This window comes from Phyllostomus hastatus, unplaced genomic scaffold (assembly GCF_019186645.2).
Source record: "Phyllostomus hastatus isolate PE091 unplaced genomic scaffold, TTU_PhHast_1.1 phas_contig_477, whole genome shotgun sequence".
Taxonomy (NCBI): domain Eukaryota; kingdom Metazoa; phylum Chordata; class Mammalia; order Chiroptera; family Phyllostomidae; genus Phyllostomus; species Phyllostomus hastatus.
Window position 1 is genome coordinate 3,690,422 of NW_025333889.1, and position 27,563 is coordinate 3,717,984.

Below are 27,563 nucleotides of genomic sequence, written 5' to 3' on the forward strand. Positions count from 1 at the left end.
TCTCCTTTGTCTGTGTTCATGTGTCACAGACGAACACGCCAGCAGGTTCATACTCGGGGCGCATTCTGTCTTCAACCCTTTGGGAACCACTTCCAAAGCCCGGCTGCTCCCAGGTCGGAGTGTCAGGGCCACTCACCAGTTTGTAGGTGGACAGGGTCAGCTGCATGGACACGAACTTCAGGCCCCAGCCTTTGATCCTGTCCTGGAAGCCGGACATGGCCAGCTGGCTCATGATCCGGAGAATGGCCATCCTCACCTGAGGACACAGGGCGGTGCGGACACACTGGGTGTCGGGGCGGGCTCCAGGGTGGGAACCTCGGCACCCAACCCCGGGACTCGAGATAGAATTAGGGGAGCTCTGGGCTGCACAGGGCCTCAGGGGCCACCTAGCCACTGCCCACCCTGTCCACTGCCCCTGCCTCATCCAGAGGGTCCCACTCTGGGGCACGCCCATCCAGGAGCCTCATCTGAACAATCCAGAGACACAGAGCGTGCCCCCGGTTAGGTAGAAGGTGCCGTCCTCAGGGGACCGCCTGACTCGTACGCCAGGGCTCCCTGGGGCCCCCGTGGGGCAGCACAGAACAGCCTGCCCTCTCTTCCCTCCTCAGCCTCCAGGTGTTGCAGACGGCTTTACCTGGATCTCCAGTCCAAACTCTCCCATCCCGGACCCCCGCCCCAACCTGCCGCCCTGGGGACGGGCAGCAGCCCCAGGGCCCCAGGCCAGAACGGAAACCGCCCTCCAGGGTGGCCACGCCCATGGCCACTCTTATTTGGAGGGTGGAGGGCATGTCCCCCAGGTGCTTTTTGCTCCTAGAGGAATGACCTTACAGGGCCACTCGGTGGCCTTGCCGGTCTGGCCGGAGCTGCTTCCCCTCGGCTCGCCCTCGCCCAGGGTGCCTGAGAGCCCTCGCTGACACACGGGACAGCGAGACTGGGATGGGAGGGGCCACAGCACTGACGGCCCCCTCCACCCGCAGCCCTACCAGTGCTGACCAGGAAGGAAGCTGGGTTGTCTGTGACGGGCGTCGCCCGAGGCGGCCGGCCCCCACCCGGCTGCTAGGGGCCAGCCTTCCACCTGGTTCCCCGTCCCTCCCGGAGGAGAACGCTGAGCACCGCCCTCCTCGGGCCTCGGCCCTGTTACCTTGGGCCGGGTGTCGGAGATGGAGCTCTTGACCACCCGGATGGCCAGGCAGATGGTCCTGACGTTCATTCTGGGCTCTGAAAGAGGGAAACCAGCCTGGAGGGCCAGCCGCCTCGGGCTGGGCGCTGAGGGGTGCCTGCGGCCGCAGCAGGGGCCCACCTTCCCGTCCAGGCCTGCCCGCGCCCTTCCACAGAGAGCCAGGCAGCGGGTGGCTCGTCCGCGTCACGGCCTCCTGCGCTCCAGCACGTGCTGAGGGGCGCCTCCCTCGGAAGCCCCCGACGCCCTGCCCAGCGCACCCTGGCCCGGCCCCGGGGCGATAGGTGTGTGCCTCACTCCCTTGGCCTCTGCTTGGCGTGTGTGTCTCTTTCGAAACTACTTGGACTCTCCTTAAAGCAGGGTCTCCACCTAAGAGCCTGTTAGTCCCCTGGGCTGGGCAGGCAGTGCTGCTAGGCAGTGGGCCCGAGAGGCTGCAAAGCGCAGGTATGGAGAGACTGGGCTCCAGGCCCAGGCTGCCTGGGCCCCAGTCCTGGCCCCGGGACGCCCCCGAGGTGCAACTTCAGGTGAATCACTTCGTCCCTCTGTGCCTCAGTTCCCCTCCCTGGAAAATGGGCATGATGGGAGCACCTCCCGCACAGAGCTACTGGGTGGGGTGGAGCCAACACAGCCCATGCCGACGTGCCGCCTAGTGTTTTGAAACTGATGACAACACCCCCAGTTAAAGCAGGAGGGGGATGAAGGGAGGTGAGAAAGCACCCGTGCGGGAAGGTTCTGGAGAAACCGTGTGTGGGCAGAGTCGGGGCTGGGGGCCGAGGGCGATGCTGCGCTCGGGGACAGGTGGCGCTGGAGGTGAGCGGGCGGCGAGGGGGGGGGGCGCGGGGGGGAGAGGAGAGACAGGAAGTGCAGACAGGTAACCAGGCCCTGTGGGGGAGTGTTACCTTTCTTTCTGATTATAAGAGTAGTGTATGTTCATTGCAACATTACAACTAAAAATGATGCCCTGGCTGGCGTAGCTCAGTGGATTGAGCGTGGGCTGTGAACCAAAGTGTCGCAGGTTCGATTCCCAGTCAGGGCACATGCCTGGTTTGCAGGCCACGGCCCCCAGCAACTGCACATTGATGTTTCTCTCTCTCTCTCTTTCTCCCTCCCTTCTCTCTCTAAAAATAAATAAATAAAATATTAAAGGAAAATTAAAAATAACCACTCAACCCTTTGTGTCCTTCTAAACCCGTTTATGCATAAATAAACAAATACCAGTATTTCTTCCAGATAACCGAGGTTTGCGATACATGCTGCCCTATACCATATTGCTAACTGAATATATAAAGGACAGCTTTCCCATGGGAAAAGGTAGGCTGACTACACCCTCGATGGTTGTATAATACTCCATTAAATGGATATACTCTCATTTTTCCCCACAAATTCTCTATGGAAAAAAGTTTGGTTTATTTCTACAGCTTTGCTTTCATGCACCACGTGCTAATGCAGTTTTTCGTCCAATTACCTTTGGGCAACTTTTTCATTCAGACAACTGACAAGAAGTCGCATTGCTGAGCCCAGGCTCGGGTCCCCACCCAACTGAGCATCCAAACTTCTTCGTCGAGTTACACCCCCGCTGACGGAGTGTAAGACGCCGATATTTCTTGTTACTCCAGACCGGGGATTAGCAGAGTGTGCCCCGTAGGCTAATGCAGCCTGAAGCCTGTTTTTGTAAATAAAGTTTTATCGGGGCACGGCCACGCTCTGCAGCCTCTGACGGCTTTTGCTCTGCAGTGGCCAAGGTGAGGAATTGTTCCAAAGATCAAGAGGTGGTCTGCAGAGCTGAAAATATTGTCACTATCACCATTCCCAGAGAAATGGCGAGGCCACCTCTAGTCACATCACCTGTGCCCACTGGGTGGGTGGAGAGGGTTCTTGTTGATGCTGCAAGTCGCATTTCTTCAAGAGAGGGGTCTACAGCCACCCAGTTTGTGAATGGCCCAGGGACGCTCAGGGGAAAGCAGGTACCTGCAGGGCTGCATGCCGCCAGCAGGGGGCGCCTTGTCCAAAAGGTGAGGTCCTGAGCTAGCAAGCAGTATTTCCCTTCTGTTGTCAAGGTCAGAGTTTGGGCTGAACGATTTAGAATCAGGGGCTGAGACCAAGGCTGGGCATTGCGTCAGTGAGGCCGTAGGGCTCTCCCCACACGCTGTAATGAGGCTTTCTGTTCACCTCTGATTTAGCTCTGGGGTCCGTAGGGGGATTGCGGTGAACAGTTTGACATCCAGACTCAGGCGGAACCTGGGACTCGGGGTTTAGGGGCCGGGCTTAGAGGTGGGAAGCGGGGGTCACAGAGCTGGCCGGGCTCTAGGGCAGAAAACGCGAAGCGGCTGCGTGCGCTGGCTCCTTAGCCCACCCAGCGGGGCCTACAAAACAGGAAATGACGGGGGGGTCCGGACTTGGGGGATGCCCGCCTCCCCGGCCCCGCCGCCTTCCGGCCCTTGCTCACCATCTGCGCCCACCACCGCCCTGATCAGGGTCAGGGTCCCCACGCGGATGGCCTCCTTGCTCGTCTCCATTTGGCTGAGGAAGAACTTCATCAGCTCCTTCGGGTAGGAGCGGGCTGCAGGGGAAGGGCCGTCCGGGTCACTCCCGCCGGGCCAGAGCCAGAGCCAGAGCCAGGGTTGGGGTTGGGGGGAGGCCCCCCAGGCCGCGCCGGAGCCTCACCCAGGGCTATGAAGCAGTGCTCGATCTCCCCCACGTTCTGGCCCACGTACTGCTGCTGGGCAGGGGCCCTGACGCACACCTGAGGAGGGGGTGGATGGGGGGTGAGTGGGTGGGTGAGGCCACAGCGAACAGAGAAGCAGGTGCCCAGGAGCGAGGTGAGGCTCCGCCAGCACCTCCCTTTGGCCCGGATGGCCTCCTGCCGCAGCCCGCGTCCTGCGGGTCCGCCCGGAGAAGGCCCTGCCTGGCCCAGCTTGCGGGCCTCACCTGGATGTGCAGTTCCGTGAAGATGGTGTGTAGCTGCATTTGGGGGACGGGGGTCCGAGTGACGACCGACACCTCCAGGATCTGCCTCAAGACCTGCAGCGGACGGGCAGGCGACCTTCTACTGACTCGGGGTCGCACTCGACACCCTGGCCGCTCAGTGTGGTGGCCAGGGCAGCCTCTCGGGCCAGTGCCGCAAACTGGCTGAACTGACCCTGCATTGCAGCCGGCCCCCAGGGCCGTTCCCGTGCTCAGTGAGGCTGGGGGCCCTGCGCTGGGCCACCCGGCGTGACGTTCAAGGCCATCTTCACCTTTCTCTCCCCATCACCTGGAGGTACATCCCACTCTTTTACCCCAACTCCCATTTCCGCCCCTTGCTTTTGCAGCTAAGGACCTTGCCTCCTCTGTAGACAGGCAAACACTTTACAATATGTGTCAGCCGGCCCGGGTCACGCCTCCACTGGCACGGGTCCAAAGCTGCCCTGGGTGGAAGGGTGTGCCCCCAGAATTCATGTCCACCTGGACCCTCAGAGTGTGGCCTTGTTTGGAAACAGGGACTTTGCAGAAGAAACTAGCTAAGGACCTGGAGGTGAGATGGGTCCCGGGTGTAGCTAGCGTCGGCCTCAAGTCCAGTGACTGGCGTCCGTAGAGGCGGAGGCGAGGGCAGAGAGAGGCGCAGAGGAGGAGGCCCCGGGAGAAGGAAGGGCAGGTCTGAGAGGCACGGCCACGGGCCAAGCAGGGCTGGGCCCCCTCCACCCCCGGGAGCGGGAGGGGGCTGGAGGGACGTGCCCTAGAGCCTGTGGAGGGCACGCAGCCCTGCCGACGCCCCGATTTAGGACTTGCAGTCTCCAGAACTGGGAGAGAATTCTGCTGTTTTAAGACACCTGCCTTATGCAGCCCCAGGAAACTTATACAAATGTCACAGCCTCACGTGGCCTCTAAGACCATTTGGGATGGTGTCACCCCCTGGAATGGCAGCATTTGTCTCCAGAAAAACCCTGAAAGTAGCAGGCCCCACAGCCCCTCGTAGGGCACAGATATTGGGTTTGTTGCCAGGCGTCAAACTACCTGATACCCCCCCACCCCCCACCCCTACCCGGATGGTACGCCCCCCACCAGCACTCTGGGGGCCCAGGCCCGCGGCCCCCACCTGAGTGATGAAGAGGGCCTCCAGGTTGCCCTGGTACTCGGCCAGCAGCAGGGGCACGTAGTCATACACCTGCTCCCGCAGGTCGTCGTTGGGCAGGAGGAGGTTCAGCATGGGCTTCAGGGACTTGATGACCCCCAGCTTCACCTGCCACGGGAGTGGCGGCTCGGGACTCCTGCGCCCAGGACCCCCGGTGGGGCCCAGGGACGGAAGCCCCGTCCACAGAATCAAGGACACGTGATGGAGGGGACCTTGGAAGCAGGGTCGCGTCCTCGCCCAAGGCTCCACGGGTGGGCAGTGAGGCCAGGCTGTCCCCTCGAGTCCTAGCTCTGTCACTTAGGGGACCTTGGACAGGTCCGTCCCCTCTCTGTGTCCCCCTTTCCTCCTTTGTAAAGCAGTCCCACGGCACAGAGTCAGCGCGGAAACAGCTCCCACGGGCAACACGCCTGGACAGCACCCGCAGGCCCAGAACCGCCCCTCGTCTAGAAGCCTGTGGGGCGTCCGAGGCCCCGGGGCCCGTGCCTTCCGAGTCACCACCCCCCAGCTCTGCCGTCGGTCGGTCAGGTCACCCTCCCTCGGGGGTTCCGGGGATGAGGCCGGGCCCACAGGCGGCGGAGCCATCACCTGGGTGGGGGGAAGGCGGGCGCCTCCAAGAGGGCGCGTCTCACCTCGGGGTTGCGGCTCCTCAGCCACACGGTCACGAAGTAGCGGTACATCGGGAACAGCTTGACAGCAAACTGCTCCTCGGTCATCACCGGGTACACGCTGTCCTCCAGGTGCTTCAGGTAGAACTGCACCGTCTCACAGAAGGTCTCCATGGCTGCGGGGGCGGGGAGCACAGAGGGGCAGGGAGGGACACCGCGCCCAGGCCCCAGCCATTGAGATGGACGTGCTGGGGTCCCGGGCGGGGCCCGGAAATAACTCTCACCCGTCCTGGAACCCCAGTGCAGAGGGAAGCAAACCCAGTGTGCCCTATTTTTTTTTTCAGGGGTCAGGGGTTTGGGGGCCATGGCAACATTATGTAATCAGACCCCGGGGCAAGGAGAAGAGATGGGAACAGCACCCAAGACCTGCCGTGTCAGGCCTGGTCCCCGTGCCCCGTGACCCCCACCAGCCTTCTCGGGTCTTCTCCCGAAAGGCTGGGCTACGTACAGAACAAACTAAACTGAGTCACATGGACAGCTCCTCCCTCTGAGCCACGGGCCCGCCCCCACCTCGCTGCCAGGCAGCCAATCAGAGGCCACACCGAGTGGCAGCTCAGGCAAATGTTTGGGGACAAATGGACCGCCTGCCTCCTGCTCAGTAGCCCTTCCGCCTGCACCTCACCCCACGCCCCCCTCCAGCCCTCCTCCGATCGGGCCACACCTGAGGCCCGCGTGGGGCACGTACCACTACAGATCACCTGACGCATCTTGGCTTCGTTGACAAGTCTGAGCATCGTGAAAATGGTGGCCAGGGTGATGCCCATGTAGGGCATGAACTCGAACACTGCGGGGCGGAGCACAGGTCGCCAGAGGGGCGTCGGCGGGGAGAAGGCAGACAGGACGGCCCCCAGCCCGCACCTCCAGTCGCTGTGCCCCTCCCCGCCCAGTCCCGCACAGTGCCTCGGGGCCAAGTCAGGGAGCACCTTTGCGACCCTGAGGCCCCGGGACACAGAGGGAAGGAAGTCAGAGCGCGGTGAGGGCCCAGCCCGAAGCAGGTGAAAGGAGAGGAGGACAGGGAAGCGGGGGGTGGGAAGGAAAGGAGACAGATCCCTGAGGGAGAGCAGGACGTGGGAGACTGGAGACTGGGCTCTCAGAGCGTGCCCACCCCTGGGAACGAGGTCTGGCCCCTCTGGGTGTCCCGAGTGTCCTCGGGTCAACGCAGAAGCGGGGACTCGGCGCGTGTGGACGAGAGGCTAAGAGAGGACGGGCAGGCAGGCGGCGGGGCGGAGGGAGAAGGGAAGCAGAGACGGGCAGGGGACAGGGAAGGAGGCTGCTGGGAAGAAGAGTGACCGGGACAGGCCCGCCCTCGGAGCCACCTCCCGGCCGGGCCCCTGCCTCCTGTCCACCCGCCTGGCCCTGTGTCGGGTTCTCTGGCCTCAGCTCGCCGCCGGCCCAGGCCCTCCCTCGCCCCTGAGCCTCTCACAGCGAGTGGCCCCCGACCCCCGATCTTCACCCCGCCCCCCTCCGCCACCTCTCTGCAGCCCACCCAGGACCCAGCCCCAGCACACCACGGAACTCTTCTCGGCCGGGTGGCCTTCTCCAGCCTCATCCTCCCGGTCCCCTCTGCCAGACGGGACACAACCGGCTGCTGGGCCCTGTCTGAGTCACTGTCCCCCTCACAGGCCCCATGACACCTCACTGTCCCCACCTTCCACCCTGTCTGACAACCGCCCCTCCCCCGCCACGCCTTCTGGGGTCAGGGCTTCTCTCTTCTCTTCTCTCTCTACTCTCATGCCCTGGGGATCAGTGGCTCCGATCTCCACCTGCACCCCGAGGCTCCCAGGTAGGAAGGCCGAGCCCAGACCTGCCCTCTGCACCCGACACCCACACAGCAGCCCCCCGCGAGGCCTCTCCACGTGGACATCTCGCCGAGATGGGAACTCAGCACACACACGAGGAGGTTCCTTCCGAGCCCCCCCAGTTGCCTCCCCCACCGGCCCCGTTTCCCATCCCAGAGCACGACCGCCCATGCACCTGCTGCTCACACCTGACCCGTGGGAGTCTCTTCCTCCCTCTGCACCTCCCACGCACAACTCCGCACAGTCCCACCTGCCAAGCCCCGTCCTTACCGCCCGCCCCTCACCACACGCGCTGCAGCCCGAGCCACCACCCCCTCGCCTCCACACGTTTCCACCCCGCGTGCCTCCACACAGCGGCCACGCGTCTCCAGGCAGCTGCGGCTTTAAACCCACAGGAGCTCTCAAGTGTCCTCCAACATGGCCCAGGCTCCGTGCCCTTCCGACCAGCCGGGCTGCCCAGCCTCGCCTTGCACCGCCTCCCCTCGCTCTCTAGCTCCGGCCGCAGCGACCTCTCAGCTCTCCAGAGAGGCCGAGCTTCGTCCTGCCTCGGGGCCTTTGCACGTGATGTTGCCGCCCATCCCATTCTCCACACACAGGGCGTCATCTCGTCCTTGCGGCCACAGCCCAACATCACTGCCTCCGTGAGGACCCTGCCGAGGTGAGGGCCTCTCCCCCGTCCTGATCTCAAGCAGCTGCCGGGCTGACCTCTTCATCTTATACAGTGACTATTTATTAAATTTTATTTATTTATTTTTAGAGAGGGGACCTGGCCTGCAACCCAGGCCTGTGCCCTGACCGGGATTCGATCCACTGACCCTTGGTTCCTAGGGCAACGCTCAATCCACGGAGCCACACCAGCCAGGGCTCCGCTTATTTTCTTGTCTACTTGTTTACGGTCCTTTAGGAGGGCAGGGGCGTGCGTGCTTTGTTCACTGTGGTGGCCCAGCTCCCACCGCCACGCCAGCAGGGAGCTCAGTGCCTGTGGGGGGCACGACGGGAGAGAGCGGGAGAGGAAGCAAGTGAAGCCAGAAAGGGAGACGAGCAGGCAGGGGGAGAGCTGAACCTCAGGGGGAGAGAGGGGAGGGGTCTGCAGGAGGGGCGGGAACAGGGGGAGAGAGACCCGTGGGGACGAGAAGAAGGGGTGCCAGAGAAGGATGAGAAGAGGGAGCAGTGGAAGGGGTGGGGGTCAGGGACAGGGACAGACACGGAAAGAGACACAGACCGGGGAGGGGGAGCCCCGGGCCAGCTCGGAGAGGCAGGCCCTGCGGCCGAGGACCCGCACACCCTACCGTTGCCGTTGGCCAGCTTCGCCAGGGTGACGATGACAAACTCGTCCGCGAGGTCGAGGGGCCTGAGGTGGTGCTGCATCTCGTACATGACCATGCTGAAGTGGTTTCGGGACAGAGCCACCAGGGTGTCACTGGCCACCTCTGCCCTCAAGTACCCCTCCATCTGAGGGGACGGACGGAGAAGCGTCATGTGATGCCACCGCCCTCCGGGCCCTCATAAAGACCCTGCTGCCCCACGGCCCCCCCAGCCTCCGTGGGCCCGCTGGGGCTCAGCCTGTTCTTGCCCCTCGAGGTGACTGGACAAGAGCCTTGGGCAACGCGGGCCGTGCCTCCCAGCGGCCCGGCCCCTGGGTTGGCCGGGGACAGGGCACCGATGGAGCCCGGAGTCCCACTACCTCCAGGATCTCCCTCATCTCCTTGGAGGCGATGGCCACCAGCCTCTGGACGCACTGCTCCTCCAGCTCCCCCTCCTGCTGGACGATCTCCTGGAGGATGTTGTAGATGTTCACTTTGCGCTGGGTGGAGATCTGGGAAACAAGCATGGCGGGCGGGAGGGTCCTGGGCCCGGCGGTGGGGCCGGACAGACAGAGCCAGCCCTGCCCGAGCACACCGTCCACCGTCTTCTCCTTTCGCGGGTCTTCCCTGTGCCCCCATCTGGGGACTGGCCCCTGACCGTCCAACTGCCCCAGCCTCAGACCCCGGCTCCTCCATCCCTGTCGCCTCCCCTTCCCTCGTCCTCCCATTGGCTCCTCCAACTGGCCCTGTGGGGGATTGCGGGGGCGGTTCTGCAAATCTCTGCTCTCTCCCCGGTTTTCAGTCTGGTGAACGCAGTGAGGCAGGCGTCAAAGAGTCAGCAGGCAAGGGCCCGCCACAAAGTTGGCACCTGCCCAATTGCGAGTCTCGGGAAGGGGGTTTGCCCCACCCTTTGGCCGAGTGGAGGAGCACTGGGGACCAGGAAACGTTCCTCTGACCCTATTTAGATCCCCAGATAGCACTTATCAGTGTTATACATGATAGCACTGGACCAAGGCACTGCCCCACCCGGACCACACCCAGGAGCCGTGACTCAGCCACTCCGAAGGAACGAGGGCGGACTCTGTGTGTGAGCCAATGCCTGCAAAGCACTCTGGGAAGAAGCCTCCCTTCCCTGGGCTGTAAGAAGGTCACTGCCTGTCAGCCCAGACACCATAGCAAATCTGGGGGGACCTCAAGAGGAGGGGGATTTCTCTGGGACACGTGAATATGTCCCAGGAATCCGGTACGGAGTGTACCGGGCTTGTTTCGCTAGTGCTGGTATCGCGAGTCCCAGAGGCTTGTAGAACGCCAGCCAGAGACTCCTCACGGGGGCCCCTGGGCCGAAGAGAATCCTGGGGCTTTTGGAGGCCAGTGGTTGTCAACCATTTCTTTTTTTTTTATTGCTCCCTAAGGACCCTTCTTGGACATTTTCCCCTAATCATCCACCATGAAGCCTTAATACCACAAATAGATTCTATATCTCTTTATGGGCTGTGTGCCTGGCTGTGCTTCATACATAAAAAAGTAAGGTTTTCTTTGTGATCCCCCCACATCCAAGAACTGGTTTTACCTGCTTTGGGGTAGTATCCCTGCCTCACCCACCCGCCATAACTCCAGGCGGTCTATATGCTTAATTAGCATCATTAGCACTCTGGCTGCACCCACGTAAATGGCCACATTGTAATAGGACCAGCCTTTTCCCGGATCCAGAGGAGTCCTTGGAGAATGTTCATGGCCACGAGAGAAACACCACCCAAGGCTGGGGAGCTGGTGTCGCCCAGGTGCCGGGCGGCCATCCGGAGGGGCGTGCGGAGCTGCCGGCCTGCACGGTGGGGTTCTGGGGTCTGTGGGAGTGGGCACCTCCATCCTGGGGAGGTCTAGGGGACCTCATGGCTCCATGGGGATGGAAGCTAAGTCGTAGAAAACTGATGACAGTGGCCCTGGCTGGGTAGCTCAGTTGGTTAGAGGGTCATCCCGATACGCCAAGGTCGCGGGTTCGATCCTCAGTCAGGACACATACAAAAATCAACAAATGGATGCATCAATAAGTGGAACAATGAATCAGTGTTTCTCTCTCTCTCTCTCAAATTAAATAAATAAATAAACAGGAAAGAGAACATAATGTTTCTTCCACAGCAATCAAAACGGTTGTTGCTTGGGACAATGCCATTGAATTTTGTCTGGCAAAGAATACAAACCTCTATAACTAGAATTCTCATTTTAACAGATTTTAACATCTACCTGATTCCTTCACTAACTAGCAAACAACGAAACTCTTTGACCCACGTTAATTTAAGAAACATGCCTCCTGGTGAGTTTTCTGTTCCTCACCACTGATCCCTGATTATGGCCTGAGTATTAATCATGTGGTTGTTTTTTTTTTAACTGTGTCTGTTTCTGCTGCTTTGACACCCTGGGATCTCGCTGGCCCCGCAGAGACTGTGGCTCCCGGGCCGCCCAGTTCCTGCAGACAGTGAACAACTCGCTCGGGAGCACACGTGTCAGACGCCAACCGGCCGATCCGGGGCCCAGGCCCCAGCCACCGACCGTGGGCTCCGGGCCGTTGCCTGCCTGCCCTGACCACCCAGGACCAGGCGCCAGCCAGCCGGGGGCAGCCGTCCGCCCGGGGCCCACGGCTCGCTCACACCAGCCGACCCCGAGCCTCCTCCACCCGCCCCGCCTTGCCCGATCCGCTGCCATGGAAGCCACAACGGAAACCGCTGGCCACGCGATCCCCTCACTGCCTCGGCCTCTTGCCCGGCCCTGCTGCTTCCCACGTGGCCAGCGTGGCACAGCCGCCCCTCCTCGCCCTGGGGGATCAGTGCCTGATGCACCGTCTCTCTGAGGTCATCTGCCTCCCGAGCTGCTGGCCTCACCACACCTGAACGGCACTAAAACCTGCGTTTTAAGAGCCGAGTGTGAGAGCCCCCTGCCTGTGCTCCGGGACCCTGGCTCCCTGCTGCACGGCTGGCGCGCACCGTCCTGTGAAATAAAGCTTCCTGTAAAGAACACCGTTGCCACCCAGTCCCAAAGGCCACAGGACAGTCTACACGCCAGCAGCTCTCCCAGTGTGGCCTCCAGACCAGCAGCAGCCGTGGTGGGGCGGGGCCTGGCCCTCCCGGTTTTCACAGGCCGCCCGGGGATGCCGAGGCTCCAGTACGGTCCAAACCCCACCCTACAGGGCCCTGTCGTACGGGGCCCACCGCGCTCTCCCACTACACTCCCCATCATCCCTTCAGCATCCCGTTCCCCGGCCTCCTGCCCCACTAATCAGCCTCCCCACTGGCCTGGCGTCCCTGCACCCTGGGTCAGCGGGGTCTTTGCCCCCCTATATCCGTCGTCTTTGTCTCGCTGCAGAACGACGGCTCCCCAACCCACTGCGTCTCAATACAGAGGAGTCTAGAAAATTGTCAAAGCCCCAGGCTGCACTGGGTCCTCAGGGAGCGAGAGCCTCACAGCCCTGCCCACGTCCTGCACCCAGCGGCACCCAGCCCTGCACCCACGAGGGCCGGTGTCCATGTGCTGAGCGGGGGGTGGACACAAGCAGCTGCCGGCCCCAGACTCAGGGGAGTGGCTGGGGGGGGGCGGCCCTACCTGCGGCACCTGCAGGCAGCGGATGAGGGAGCTCATCACCACGCAGGGCTCGCTGGAGGCCTTCTCCGCGATGATCGCTGAGGCCAGCGCCTTCCGCAGGCTGGGGCCCACCCCAGCAGTGTCCGCCGTGGCTGACTCGCTGTCCATGATGTTGAGCAGGTTTGTGACTTGCTGGAAAGTCCCTGAGACAGAGATGGCCCAGGAGGTGCTCCCCGCGCCCAGGCCTCCCTGGCACCTGCCCAGCCGCAGCTCCACCTGTGGGGGGATTGGGCGGGGACCTTCCTGTCCCCTGGGCAGGTGGAGAAATTGAGACCTCAGCTGGGACATGCCCTCGTGGAAACGAGAGGGGTCGGGAATGCAAGGGTGTGGGTGACTCTCTCACCACTATCGTCTGGTTGCAGAGGGTCCGGCTCCTCTGTTTCCTCAGACAGGTGCTCATTCGAGTCTATTGTTGATTCTGCCATCTCTTCCTTGGGCTCTTTTGACATAAACGAGATTTAGATTTATAAAATACGTGGCGTGTCGACACGCTCTCAGATGGCCTCCAGTGAGGCACTCCCTGTATCGTCCCCTCCCCTTGAGGGTGGGCAGAACCCATGACTTGTTTTTAACCAATAAGAATCTGGCAAAGGTGGCTGGCTGATGTGGCTCAGTGGATTGAGCGCAGGCCTTTGAACCGAAGGGTTGCTGGTTCGATTCCCAGTCAGGGCACAGGCCTGAGTTGTGGGCCAGGTCCTCAGTGGGGGGCATGCCAAAGGCAACCAATCGATGTATCTCTTGCGCATGGATGTTTCTCTCCCTCGCTTTCTCCCTCCCTTCCCCTCCCTCTCTGAAAATACATAAATAAAATCTTAAAAAAAAAAAGAGGCAAAGGTGATGGGAAGCCCCACCCATGCTCACACGATGTCATATCAGACTCCGTCCTAGCAGACTGGACAGAGAGATTCTCCCGCCGGCCTTGAAAGGCAACAGTCATGATGTGGCGGCCGGGGGAGGAGGCCTCGTGGTAGGGAAATGAGGGCCTGGCTCCTACAGCCGCGAGGACCGGGATTCTGCCCACAGCCACGTGAGCTGGGGAGGGAACCGAGCTCCAGAAGGAAGGCAGCCATCTGACGCCTGGAGTGCAGCCTTGGGACCCCGAGCGAAGGAAGGACCCCACGAAGTCATGCCCAGGCTCCAACCCACGGAAACCATGAGATGATCAACGCCGCTCCGCTCACAACCGCTCGTCACTCAGCAGTAAATACATCGTCCCCTTGGTTAGGTGGGCCCTCCCCCCTCTTTTCTAGACACTGGAAATGAAGGATTAATTAGAAATCCACCTCGGCAAGTCTCATAGTCCCTGACAGGGGCCCCCACAACATTAGCAGCTTCTTAAGGGTCGACAAACCCCAACGCAGATGTCAGGCTGGAAGACGAGGCTCCCACACCCTCTCTCCTCCCGCTCCCAAGCTCCTCGGCCTCCGACCCCCGCCCGGAGCCCTTCCCCATCCCAGCCCTTTCCTCCTGCGAATCCTCGCACAGACCTTTCCCCCGAGTTCTCTCCCAGACGCAATCGAAGTACAGCGTGAGAAGCAGACCCGCTGCTGGCCCGAGACACATCCACGGTGAGGACAACGGCAGGCCGGCTGTCCACACGAGAGGCAGCTGGGCTCCTCGGTGGGCGTGCAGACAGGGGCTGGCTCCCCTGGCAGGGCAAGGGGGGGCGGGCTTCCTTAGAACCATCGCCGTTGGGTTCTGGGCCCTTGGAACTTCGAGCTCCAACTGCCTCCCTGAGCCTCTGCCAGCTGAGGGCTGTGAAGAGCGCAGGGCGCCCCGAGGAAACCCGCCCCCCCCAGAGCATGCTGGGGAAACACTGCTGCTGGCCGCAGGTCTGGTGAAGTGCGGTGGCCTCTCTGGGAAAGGAACGTGGTGGGAGGGGGTTGCTTCACAACCGAGACCCGTGGGGATGCCGTCCGAGGGCCCCAGGGTGGGGAGGTGTGGTCGGGGCGGCTGGAGGGGGGAAGGGCGACAGAAAGGCTCTGGGGAGAGGATGCCTCCTCCCCAAGGACCGGATGGCTTGCAGGACGGGGAAGGGGGTTCTCCTGGCAGCATGCTTAGAAGGCAAAGAACCTCAAAGCAGGCAGGGACCTTGTTTTCTTAAACCAAAAGCGGGGTGCAAAGGGTCCTCCTGTCGCTTGCAGCTGTGAGTGTGTCCTGATGGTCAGTTTGAGCGGTGGAGCACTGGCCTTGGGCGGGCTCTCATCCCACGCATCGCGAGCAGCAGGACGAGACTCGGAGCCGCCCGCGGCCTGGCTGTTCAGTTCAGCTTGCACTCAAAGCTTGCCCGCCCTGCGGAGCCGGGGTGAGTTCTCAGCTCCGCTTGGGCACCTCTGATGCCGGGAAGCCCATTACCCTCATCAGCCCGTTTCTCCTTCATGGACTCTGCACGGCTAGAAGATGAGCTCCCCCCCAGTAGTGCCGCACCCCATAAAATGTAAGCATTGTTCCTTGGCCCACCCTTGGGAGACATATTGACAAGCATGGAATAGACTGAAGAAGACAATGATCACGTGTCCCTTCTCTCACAGCCCCCTCTGTCCCCGCTCCTCTCATCCCCCCTGGGCCGCCTTCTGTCTTCCAAAGATCAGTCAAGTGGCAAGGGTGAAAGTTCACAGCAGCTAAGTGTGGCCCTCCATGCCGCGGTGGGTCCAGAGGTGGGTAGGACACACCCTTGTCCTCTGAGGGTCTAAAGACCCAACACAAGAAATGCCATGGGTGTAGAGCCGGAAGTGACTGTATCAGTTAGCCACAGCCGTGTAGACAAGCCACCTCCGCCTTAATGGCTGGCGAGAACCACTTATTGTTGCTCACAAGTCTACAGGTGGTCAGCTGGGCGGCTCTGGGCCACGTCCAGCCCGGCACGCTGGGGCCATGCGTGCGTGCATCTGCAGGAGACAGAGGGTTGGGTGAAGGCCGGCGGCTCCAGGGCGGCCTCACACGCAGGTGTCCGGCAGTTGGCTGGCTGTCGGCTGGGGAGACCAGGATGACACGGGATGACCGGGTCCCCTGTGTCTCACAGCTGCCAGGCGGGGTTCCAAGAGAGTGAGCAGAAACAGGGAGGCCTCTCGGAGCCCAGAGTTGGAACCAGCACCCATCACCTCTGCCACAACCTGTCAGCCAGCGCAGGTCACGGGCCAGCCCAGACGCAGGGCCGGGGAGGGGGACCTCTCCCGTCAGTGAGAGGAGCTGCCGAGTCCCGTCGTGAAGGACGTGGCTGTTGGGAGTGGGGGGTACAGGCCACTTTCCTTTTGCACACACGGCGAGTGTGTAAGCCCAGCCAAGAGTGAGTTGCCTCTCCACAGGTCCTCTGGAGGGAGCAGGAACAGTGAAGCCGAGGAAAAACAAGCGGCTCTGCTGGGCTTTGCACAGCAAAAATGCTTTTTACTTTTCAGATTATGACGCTATGGCTGGACTCACATGCAATCCATTCGTAAAACCAGCCACTGTCTTGTGCTGTCGCTCTACAGAGCCCCCCACCTCCACTGCCACGGGAACGAACTTGAAAGTAAAAAAAAAAAACATTGTATTTGTAGAAAACTCTGAGCTTAAATGCACGAAAGGACCAAGGCAGAAAGCAGGGAAAAGGTACGTGGGTAGTGAGCACATTTGGTGGCATCTCCCCAGCTCACACGGTTCCCTCTTCTCTGACCCTAGGGGTCACAGTTACTGGCTCTCGGTGGTGACGGTTTGCCCCTCTGCAATCCCTCCCCCAACAATTCTGACTGGACAAGGAGTGAACACCTGATCCAGCTGGACCAATCAGATTTTCTCCCAGGATTTAAGGACTCGGGGGCGAGATAGGACCCAGTGGGTGTCCTGTGGCATCTTGGGGCTGAGGGATCTGGGGACTGAGGAGCAGAGAAGGACAGGGGGAAGAGTAAAGTGGTCCCTCATAGTGCACAGGGACGGGGGAAGACAAGAGAGGCCCCCTCTGGAGGCTTGGCCTGAGCCTTGCATTTTTAGGAACCCGTCTCCTTACAAAAGGACCCCCTTTTTGCTTAAGGTATCCCGAGTTGGGTTCTCTTACTTGTAGACAAGAGGCCATAAGGGCTAGAAACACGAAGGTGCAGAGGAACCCGTGGGAAGCCAGAGCAGCTCAGGGCCCACGAGACAGACGCAGGTGGCAGGGAGCAAGGGCAGGAGCCCGGGAGACAGTCACTGGGTGGGTCGCAAGGGCCTGGAAGGAGGGTGGACATAGTCCAGGAGTCGCATGGGGCCCCCAGGTGTGGGGAAGGAACTGTGTGAACAGCTTGCGTTCCCAAAGTAGCTGGGGCAAGGAGCGGGTGGGGCTGGGGTCAGGGGCGGTCCTGGCTGTCGGAGTGCCATCCAGCTCCGCCCCGGAGCCTGTGTGTTTAAAATGTCTGCAGGCAACACAAAGCACCCGGCAGAGGTGTGAACAAAATTAAAGGCAAAGAACACACGGAGAAAACATGCTTCCAGCCCAGGGCAGAGGATCTCCTCACTGGGGCGTGAGCACTCTTAGCGAGTCCTTGGGATAACACCCCCGTGGGAAAAGGAACGGAAAAACCAGTAAGAGAGGCTCACACACTTGTAAAAGTTCAGCTCTTCAGGCTAATGATAAAATAAAAGCAAATTTAAAACAGGATCCCACGTTTCTTCAAACACACTGATGCTTTTCCCCCCCAAGATACTGCTTTCTGCTGCGGAGGGCATGGAACCGGGCTTTCTCGCACCGTCTCGGGATGCAGTCTGGGGACGGTTCAAACCACTTGCAATGAGATGCGGCAGTGCCCCACCCAGATGTCCCATGACCTTCTCTCCTTAGCGCAGGAGCCCACCCCCAGCACCACTGCCTGCCTCGCTCTGCCCAGGGCTCTCCGGCTCCCAGGGCCCCCGTGCTGACTGGGGGTGCAGGAAATTAATACCACTTGGGACCAACCAATTACTGGCAAGGCGAGGGCTCAGTCCGAGACCCAAGGGCCTTGCTTCTTGGTGGGAGAAGGCTGGTGGGTTTTCTGCATGGACAGCCGGTGTCTACTAGGGGGGTTCAGCTCTGTTGCCCACAGCTTCTTGGTGGCCATCACCCCCCATCCCCGTCCCCATGCCCTTTTCAGGGTTGCCTTCAATCCCCAAACGAGCCTCTTGCCCTTGAATCCTCAGGACAAAGGAACCCAGACTGAGACAGCTGTTGGTTTGTTATAAAGCTCTTTCCACGGGAACAGTCAGGAATGGGTGCAAAGACGTCGCTTTTTTTTTTTTATAAAAGAAAATAAAAGTGGATCCACCCAGAAGTTGGGGCTAAACCCACACCAGAGAATAGTCCTTGGTCACTAGAAGCAAACGTTTATACAAAGAACGCTCGCCCTGCAGTGAAGCAAAGAAAGGGTGTGAGACAAACTGGGGATATTTCACACGGCTGCAGTCTTTTCTGTGCGTTTGCCGAACGGTCGCCGTGATTATTTCTGAGGGACGTGACCACAGACGGTTTTTATTTTCCTGTGGGTGTGTGTGGACCAGTTTGTAGTTTTCCAAATTTCTGCCACAACGATGAATGACTTTTGTAATTAGCACATGCAACTTAGCAACCAATAAAGGCCACACCAATGAAGAGAAGAGCCCCCAGGAAATACGACATACAAATTTATTGATCTGTTTTTAGTTGCGGGACATGTACACCAGAGAAAAATACACTTTGGGCTTTTATCAAAGTCAGATGCGTTTGGCACAAGCAATGAGTACCCTGTCAAACACGCTGCCCCCCCCCCTTTGGGACTCGTTCCCCCCCCCAAAGATAGAAATCATACACTGCTCTCAAAGGATGCTATGTCACCATTCATTCAAGTACAAGGCACCAGCCGTGAAAGGAACACACGTTTCCTTCGTGACGTGCACAGAGTGACATCTGTGACGCGTGGAAAGAAATCGGGAGCTGCCATCCCTACTGAAGGAGTTGATTACAACAGTGTTTCGAGGCAGATGGTGTCAGAACCGTCACCGGTGGCGGGGAGGGGGGGGGCAGGCTGGGCTCCCAAACTGGCCCCCTACTGAGGGAGAGAAGAAAGGCGGGGCGAAGGAGGCCCCGCCCACCCCTCTCGGCCAATCGTCTGAGAGGTAGCGAGTGTGGTCCAATTAAAGGTACTGGGGGGGAGGGGCGCAGGAAACATTTTCAAGTATTTCTACCTACAGGTGTGACTACCAATTAAATTATTTTTATTTTTAATAAAACACTCTGGGGTGTCTAACGTAATGCAGCAAAGTACTCCTTCAATGGGCATGACATGAATTTAACACGGACTCTGCCGATTCGGCCCCTTGGTTTCCCCCCTGCTGCTCCTCAGTGCGCCTTGGACTTCTGGGATTTCTTAGCCCGCCGTTTTTTCCCGAAACATTTGCTGCAGGCAAAGGCACAGCTTTTGTAGACGATGAAGACCACCCCCAGCACAATGGCCAAGAGGAAGCCAATCACGTCCAAAGAATGGTACTGGTACCAGGTGAGGTCGTGGGCCGCGGGGCGCAGGTGCGGGGCTCCCTTGTGCCGCATCACGAACTCCACCCAGAACACGGCCAGGTCCAGCGGCTCGATGGGGCGGTCCTTGTGAAGGCTGGAGAGGCGCATGATGTTTTCCTTGTAGCTGCACACAAAGACAGTTACGTGAGTGCTGGGACCTCGGGATGGGGGGGCGGGGGGCAGGCAGCTAGCTCCTCTCCCTTTGTGCCTGCACGCTTGCTTCCAGTGAGACACACTACCGCATTCTTCCACTCGCTGGAGAAATGTGTCTGTTGTAAGTAGCAAAAAACACATGCAATGCACACACCCAATGCTCTTCATCTCCAGGGAGGGAGGGAGGCAGGAAGAAAGGAGGGAGGGAGGGAGGGAGGGAGGGAGGAAGGAAGGGAGGAAGGAAGGAAGGAAGGACGGAAGGAAGGAAGGAAGGAAGGAAGGGAAGGAAGAAGGAGAGAGAGAAAGGAGGCAAGAGAGAAAACGAAGCCAAAATTATTATTTTCAATTATTTGAAAAATTACTGCTTCTTTTCTTTTTAGTAATATCTTTGTAGGAAACTAAGTTATACTTTATAGGTACATAGAGAAATTTAAAAAAGGTCGCACTAGAAATTATAAACAATTGCTCATTCGAATTTGTAAACAGTCAATCTAGTCAAAAGTAAAAGCCATATTTAAGTCCATCCCCGAGACAATCTATTTAATGGATCTAAATTTTGCAGGAGGCCATGTCTACGCAGCCTGTCAGAGCGAACAAACTGGTGTTCATTCAGCACAGTGCTGACGGCTGCACCAGAGCAACCAAATCCCGGACGGCTTGGATGTCCCAGTGCTCAGTGTCCTTACAAACAGATTTTAATGTTTCAGTTTGAGTGTTTACTGTGAGTGCAGCGGGCAGAACACAGGTCGTACTCCTCTACACCCTCCGTCTTACCTTTTGTCATTGATGACAGTTTTGAGGGCATTGGCTAAATCTTCGGAGGTCATTTCCAGGACGTTCAAGGTCACGCCTGCGCCCCGGGTCTCCATGCGCTTCGCATTGTCCATCTGGTCCCCGAACAAGGGCAGCATGACCATGGGGACCCCGTTGCATATGCCTTCGTAGATGCCGTGGGAGCCAGAATGTGTGATAAAGGCACGTGTCTTCGGGTGGCCTGGGAGGTGACAAGGGGGGGGGACGTGGTGGTCAGGTGGCCAGGCGTCACGTGCAGGCGTCGCCTAGGTTCTGAAAGGGCTCTCAGCACTCAGCGCCGTTTTTGCGTGGGCCTTGCAGGCGTTTGCAGAAAAGAATGCGGTGGGGATGCCCCGCCCCTGCCCGCCCCCCTGCCCCCCCAGGTAAAAAGCAAAGTGGGATCTGTCGGCCATAACATTTTCCAGCTAGACAACCCTTCCGAACGGCCGTGCCTAAGCCCCCTTCTTCACCTGACCTCGGCTGGACCCACACATCGAATCCCCTCCACGTACCAAGCAGGTCATTCTGGGGCAGCCACTTGACCAGGACTGTGTTCTTCGCAAGGTTGGGCGGCCGGGTTCCCGTGTACCGCCACAGGACCTGCCGGGGGAGAGGGCAGTTTAACGAACATGATGTGATTTTTTTCCATCTTCTATAGGGGCTAGCAACCGGAGTCTTCTGAGTGAACATGCCCCGTGGGGGGTGGTGATTAAGAAGGCTCTGGGGGCTGGTGACATTTTGGGAATCTGTAAAAATTTACCAAGCTATAGACATTGATGATTTTTGCACTTTTCTGAACTTTGAGGGGGATGTCTACTTAATACAATGAGTGAATGTAGAACTAGAATGATATACCCTTCATTGTCCTAACAGCTTTCTGGGGAAACATCTCTACCTCATACGAAGGGACTATATCTTATTTATTTTACGTTTAAATTCAGTTCTCCTTCCCAGACGCCCGAGCCTCTTAGAGAAGATGAGCCATTTGGGTGACGTGGGGCCGGGTTGCACAGAGCAGCTGAGGGCGGAGTTGCAGAAAGAAGAACTTGGGATTAACGACCGAGAAGAGGCAGGGAACCCGAGTCTAAGGTCCAACTAGCAGAACCGATCCGTAGGTGGAAATGTGGGGTTGCTGCTCGTGGGACCATAGGGAAGCACAGCGTCTCCTTACCGTCTGAGGTATCTTGCCCAAAGCGTCGGCGATCTCCATAGCTCTCTTCTCCGGGATCTCCGAGATCATCGAGCCCAGGGAGAAAACCACAATGCCGTGTTCGCCGGAGGCATTAACGTACGCTTCGAATTCCTAGAGGCGGAAGAGAAATTTCCGGTTAATTCTTCTCACGTTCCTCGGGGGACCGCACGCATTAAGCCACGACACAGATATCTTTCTGCAAAGAATGTGACCTAGCCCTGGGCCAGGTGGCTCGGTTGGTTGGTGCGTCGTCCTGTACACCAAAAGGTTCGATTCCCAGCAGGGGCCCATCCTTAGGTGGCAGGTTCTATCCCCAGTTGGGGTGCATGTAGGAGACAACCGATCAGTGTTTCTCTCTCTCTCTCTCATCAATGAAAACATATCCTCAGATGAGGATTTAGCAAACACGCGTGGTGTAAGGGGTGTGCATGTGCGTGCATGTGTGATAGAGACACAACGCATCAGCGTGTGTTACAGCCCTTCCGCCTGCCTCACTCCCCGTCACAGGAGAAAGGCTTCTGGCTCGCAGGCTCAGTGCGGAGCTCTCTCCTGGGGTGAGAAGCCGAAGGCCGCGGGGAGGGAGGGGGAGGGGTGAGCTAAGTGGGCCTCAGAGGAAGCGGAGAGAGCCTTTAGCTGGGACGGAAACACGGCGGGGGAGGGGATGGAGAGGAAAGCTGGGCAGAGAGGGTTTAAGAACACCTCCCGTGGACTCTAAAACTCCCGTCCGTCCCCTCTAAGGAAGGCTATACAGTAAAGGTGTGCATCCCTTGTCAAGGCTTCTGCAGTATTCCTTTTCTGCAGGAAGAGCGAGCAGAGGTAAAGCACCAGGCTGCAGAGTGTTAAGGCTCAGGCCCTGGAGGTGAGAGAGCCGGCCGTGTGTCCCGGAAGACAGTAGGGACGCCCCTGGGTTCAACCCTCGGCGATGGTCTTAGCTCACACTGTCTGCTCACAGCCTTCAAAGCCAACTCCGGTTTTCAGGAAACACACACACACACACACAGGTGCACACCTGCACACATATATGTGCAAGGGCACACATGCACACACAGGGGTAATTCACTTACAGGAAACAGAGCAAGAAACAAGTAAGGCAATTTCCCCCAACTGTAGGTCACTGAAGACCTAACCACCTCCCCCAGAGTCTCCAAAGAAGGCCAAGGGCATTAGTGAGATTCCTCGATGCCCAGGATTTGCCCAGAACGGAGAGTTTCCTGGAGCACGGGGACTGCTGGCGTTAACGCCCGAACAGCCCTGAGCAGACGTGGAGGTTGGTCACCCCAGACGTGAGACCTAGCAGACTTCCGACAGGGTTCAGCACACACAGTTTTCAGACTCTGCCAGGTTGGATTCAGAGTGTGACGAGTAAGAACGCTGACCAGCCTCCTCGGAGGGGGCCCCACTGTCTGGCCCACCACCCCCCTCCCCAGCCCCAGACCTTCTCCCAGTCCTCCGGCCCCTGGCGGCTGCGTCTTGGCCTTTCCCACCAGGCTCGTCTGAGAGGCCCAGGAGGCCAGCACCATCCCCTCCCCATCACGCTGTATGTTGGGTGTGTGGCAAGGACATCCTACAGCTGCTTTTCCTGAGGCCCCCCCTCCCTAAGGTCGGCAGTCCGGCCCTCATTCCTGGGGAGGGACGGCTCAGCTCCAAGCAAGCATTCCCTTCACCCCTGAGCGAAACTGCCCTCACGTTCAACCTCGTCTAGAAAGGGCCGAGTCAAAGTCCTCTTGCTTGCAAACCCTCCCACGCCCACTTGGCAGCCGGCAGGGTACGAAAACACAAACGGAACCCACAGGCCAGAAACACCCAAGGTTAAATGTCAGCACTTGGCTAAAGCTTAAATGGCACGCACTTCCCCCACAGCTGCCAAAGGCAGCCTACGCAGGTGGCGTTGTCCTGGGCAGGCCTGCCCTGGCCCGGCTCCACGGGAGTCAGTACTAGTACAGTGCCCCACCCCCTACTGGGCAAAACCTCCGGTCCACCTCTCCGCAACTTCACAGACTCCCAGGGTGGCCGAAGAGTGGGGCAACGTGTTTATGGGCTGAGAAGAACCCTCAGTTCCCCCACCCCTTACCACCCTCCAGAGAGATGAGGCTCCTCTGGAAGTTAAAGCACTCGCCCGCTCCCCAGAGGCCTCTGAAACAGTTCCTGACTTTCGCTGAGAGTTTAGTTCATTTTAGTCCCAGGCTCTTATTACATTTTCCCCTCCCAAATGTCTTCAGTTTTGCAAGAACGCTTATCAAGCACTTAGCATGTTGGAAGCATGCTGCTTGATCATTACACATTGAGAGTCACCTACACACACGGCGGGCGTCCCCGGTCACCAGCCCGCCGCCTCCTCGCCCTCGTCAAGTCTCTGTTCTCTCTGATCTTCTGCTTGGCCATTTTCCCTGCACCTGCTATGTGTGGATGAATTCCCCCTCGGCATCTCTGTCTACGTGTCCACAGGGACGGTCCCTCGCCCTGAGAGGGAAATGACGTCCTGGATTCTCGAGTCCCCTTCCTTTGCTCTCAGTGCTGTTCTGCCACCTTTTGTCTTCCGGGCCCCCCAGGTACGCGCAAGGCCAGGCTTTGCTTTCTCTGCGGGCTCTCTTGATCGAATAAAGATTTTATCTTTAATCTTGAGGTTCAGGACTTTAGCCAAGGGCACTGGGAATAAAGTAATCTCCAGTAAAGGAATGAAAGTACAGAGTGCGGTGACCCCAAGAAAGAAGACAGCTCCCGAGGAGAAGCCCTGGCGGCTAACTGGGCTCGAATTGACGAAGAGCCCAGCAGCTGCTACTGTTGCATGAGCAGCAGGGGCCTGTCATGCAAACCTCGCTTCAGGAAGAAGCCTGCACGAAGCTGCCTGCCCCCCCGTGGCCTTATGGAGGAGCTGCTGGAACCCTATTTCAACCAACAAGACCGAGGCTTCCCCATCCCATTGGAGCTGCTTAGCTACATTCCCTCTCCCTCCCCATCACCCTCATCACCAACCAATCAGGAGGGCTCCATTCTAATCAGTCAGGACAGTGCTTTTTGGACCATTCAAACTGCACGGATTTGGATTCCTCATTTGCACGAGGATGAACCTATCAGGGATCAGGGGCAAGGATTTTCTCTCTATAGGTTAGCTGCCCCCCAGCTCTGGGAGGGCACTTTTCCTTTTCACCAAAGACTGGAAAACGTAAGCTGCCTTTCTCCAAAAGACTTTTCACCAGAGCAGGGCAGGGCACAGCGGAGCAGAGGAGAGCTGTCTGGCTGGACAGGGGCCTTCCCAGAGGTCCTTCTCACAGCCCTGCCCTTTCATAATTGGGCCACAACACTAGTGAGCTGCTCCACAGACCGCGCTGTATCACAACGGAACTGTTTGCGCTGAATAATGTTTCCCTCTTCACCTCGCGTCGCCCCCCCCTCGGGGGCTCCTGTCGGCATCGGCATCGAATTGGCGCCACCAACCATCAGTCAACAAGCTGCATTCTTTACCTAACAACGGGGGAAAATGTAAATAAATAGCAACTTGACACACCAGCAAAAATCACAAAGGGGGGAAATAATGAAGTAAAAGAAAAAGAAGTCAAATGGAAGGATTATAATCAACTCTGTTCATTGTTAAATTAAGTGCAAAGAGGCAAAACTCACCCATTAAAGGAACCTGTATGGCCAATTAAAAATATCAGCTGTGTGTGTGTGTGTTTAAGAAAAAGAAAGCTTGGAGACAAAGGAGAACTAAAGAGGTACTAGGGAAATGTAAATAAGAATAATGCAGGGATGGTGATATTAATATTCCACCAAAAAGAGGGGAATTTCAAATTAAGGCATTAAATAAGACAAAGAGGGTTACTGTCAGGTACAATTTACAATACGATGACATTCTCACATTTAAGCTTGTTTGCACCAAACAAAGCCGCTAGTCAATGCAGTTCACCACTCAGACAAATTTACAGGGAAAATATTTACTGGTAAATAATAATTAAAGTGTAATGTAAAAATGCAGTAATAAATTTCAGCAACCTCTTCCATTAATTACCCTACAGTTAAAAAAAGAAATCATTTAAATAAATAAAGACCAAGTGCCAAAACAAACAATGGCAAACATAATGCGAAGTAGTGAATTGAAAAATGATTTCCATTAAAATCCGGAGCAAAACAGGAATCCTTGCTATTGCCAAATTTATTCAATTATTTTTAGAGATTCTAGTTAATTCAATAAGACTGATGGTTGGCATGGAATTTAGAACAGAAAAACTCAAATTTCTTTTTTGGCAAATGACTGCCTGCTAGTGTTTTAAATGGAGATGAGATGGCTGAACAATGAGTAGATAACCAGTTAGAGGCAGAAATGGAAAAAAATATTGATACAGGGTGCAGCCAGGAGGTGCCCAAACAGGGATTCGTAATGGGGTCCAGAACTCAGGGTGTCCAGGAAATATTAAAATATATATATATAGGGAGTCCTCACCCCCACAAGTCTAAATTGGGGGATGGGACACAAGGAGCAGGGCCATTGAGTGTTGTTTTGCACAGCAACAGTTTTGCAGCTAACCTCAGGCATGGTCATTTAACACATCTACAACTTTTATCTGGTTTCATTGATATGTCAAATAGCTGTGGCCGAGACTTGAGCCAGGGAGATGGGAGTGACTTCAACCCATGACCAGACAACTCCCCCTGGTTACAGCGCCTGTGTGAGAGTTTGGAGATGTTTGGCTCCATGCCATGGGGCCACACCAGCCCGGACTTACTACGGCAGCCCAGTAAAGCTGGAAAAATACAGGAATGCTGGCAGGTGTAGCTGATAGTGGGAGGGGTCAGAAATGGGGCTGCAGAGGAAGACTGGCACTGGGATTTAAACCCAGGCACGGCAGCCATGCTAGGGGGGACCACACGGCTTTGGGGTGCTCCCTTTTGCCACGTGGCTTAGGAAGCAGGAGAGACCTTGCTAGGAAGAAAAGGGGTGAAAGGACTCTTGCTGGTGGACCCTAAGAAGATGCCATGTGGTCTTAGATTAACTGGAAATCGGGGCAGTGACTCAGCTGATGGTGCCAGGAACCGCAGGAGGCCGGCCAGCCACCTGTGGATTGCTGGGAACCCAGGGGCTATGTGAACCATGGACTTCTATTTCTTTTCCTGAGATACAGTACCCCAGACTGGGCAGAGGGGGAAGGAAGGACTATGTGCGTTTGTGGGTATTCTAAGGGACTCTGGGATCTCAACAAAGACATTGATTCATTACTCTTAAATTTGTATAACTTTTGAATAAATAATTCCTTTCCTTCTCACCACTCTCTCGCATTGAGAGATGTAATTTCCTGGTGGCGGGCAAGGCGAACCTAGTACAGGGGGACCCTGGGAGAAGGGGGAGGGGTCCATTCAGTAATAGTATATCGTTCCCCCCTCCACAGGTCTGTTCTATAACAATATCACTTTCAAAGTAGTGACCCCTCAAAAATATAAACCACTTAAGAAAAAAATGAATAAGAAAGGAACAGAACAAATATGAAGAAAACTATAAAATGTTTGATCTTTGTTAATGTAAAGTTTGAGGCAACAAGAACAACAAAACACCCTGGAACACAAATGCCAGTGTCCCTCCCCAGGGAACCAGAGGGGAGAGCTAACAGAATAACCCGTGGCACATAAATGCCGTGAGAAACTAGGCAGCAGTTAAAAACAGACATGTCCATGTCCATGACATAGAACCATGACACAGAACCATGTCCATGACATACTGATAACTGAGCAGACGGTGCTGCATGAGCAACCCAAAACTCTATACATGTACATATGCTCGTGTGTGACTATAGGGATTGCTGCCCACCCAGGGACTGGTCCTCAGTCTGGGCCCTGCCCCCTCTTGTTTTCAGTCATTTATATAACATATCACACGAGTGCCTATTGTAGGCTTAGGGACTCCGGTCACACGCTCACCCATTGCCAGGTGTTGAGGGTGCAGGACCCGGCAGAAGTGGCCCCTGCCCCATGTATAAGGAGGAGACAGTCGATAAATAATTCTCTACATGAAATGATCACGGGGTCCGATGTGTTATAAAGGAAGTGGCAGCGTGCTGTCTCCGAGAGCACTCCCCGGGGAAGTGACGTGGAAGCCGGCCTGAACAATGAGAAGACGGCCAGCTAACAGACACAGGGAACAGCATCCCAGGAAGCGGGAACGGCATGTTCAACGGTCGTAAGGGGGAAAGTGTTCTGAAGGTCCCAGGAATCAAGAGAAGGCCGGCATAACCGGGAATATCTACCCAAGTTCACAGACAAGCCCTTCTGGTCTCTG

The 27,563-nt window shown here is 57.6% G+C and overlaps 2 protein-coding genes across 5 annotated transcripts in view; both read right to left on the reverse strand.

Annotated features, from left to right (window-relative positions):
• MROH2A (maestro heat like repeat family member 2A) overlaps positions 1 to 13,114 on the reverse strand; it is a 41,846-nt gene extending 28,732 nt beyond the window's left edge. The window contains exons 1-12 of the mRNA XM_045845734.1: positions 13,033 to 13,114; positions 12,651 to 12,832; positions 9,437 to 9,568; positions 9,042 to 9,204; positions 6,639 to 6,737; positions 5,918 to 6,069; positions 5,253 to 5,396; positions 4,106 to 4,198; positions 3,842 to 3,920; positions 3,624 to 3,737; positions 1,142 to 1,218; positions 137 to 256 (exon numbers count right to left, since the gene is read on the reverse strand). Coding sequence (XP_045701690.1) covers positions 137 to 256; positions 1,142 to 1,218; positions 3,624 to 3,737; positions 3,842 to 3,920; positions 4,106 to 4,198; positions 5,253 to 5,396; positions 5,918 to 6,069; positions 6,639 to 6,737; positions 9,042 to 9,204; positions 9,437 to 9,568; positions 12,651 to 12,832; positions 13,033 to 13,114 — 1,437 coding nt within the window. The remainder of the gene's footprint in view (positions 1 to 136; positions 257 to 1,141; positions 1,219 to 3,623; positions 3,738 to 3,841; positions 3,921 to 4,105; positions 4,199 to 5,252; positions 5,397 to 5,917; positions 6,070 to 6,638; positions 6,738 to 9,041; positions 9,205 to 9,436; positions 9,569 to 12,650; positions 12,833 to 13,032) is intronic.
• A 5,166-nt stretch (positions 13,115 to 18,280) lies between these two features.
• Positions 18,281 to 27,563, reverse strand: part of LOC123823186 (UDP-glucuronosyltransferase 1A1-like) — a 31,121-nt gene continuing 21,838 nt past the window's right edge. For all 4 annotated transcript variants that reach the window (XM_045845645.1, XM_045845646.1, XM_045845643.1 and 1 more), the window contains 4 exons: positions 21,278 to 21,409; positions 20,619 to 20,706; positions 20,089 to 20,308; positions 18,281 to 19,285 (listed from right to left, as the gene is read on the reverse strand). In XM_045845645.1, the coding sequence (XP_045701601.1) occupies positions 18,988 to 19,285; positions 20,089 to 20,308; positions 20,619 to 20,706; positions 21,278 to 21,409 (738 nt within the window). In that variant the 3' untranslated portion in view covers positions 18,281 to 18,987. The remainder of the gene's footprint in view (positions 19,286 to 20,088; positions 20,309 to 20,618; positions 20,707 to 21,277; positions 21,410 to 27,563) is intronic.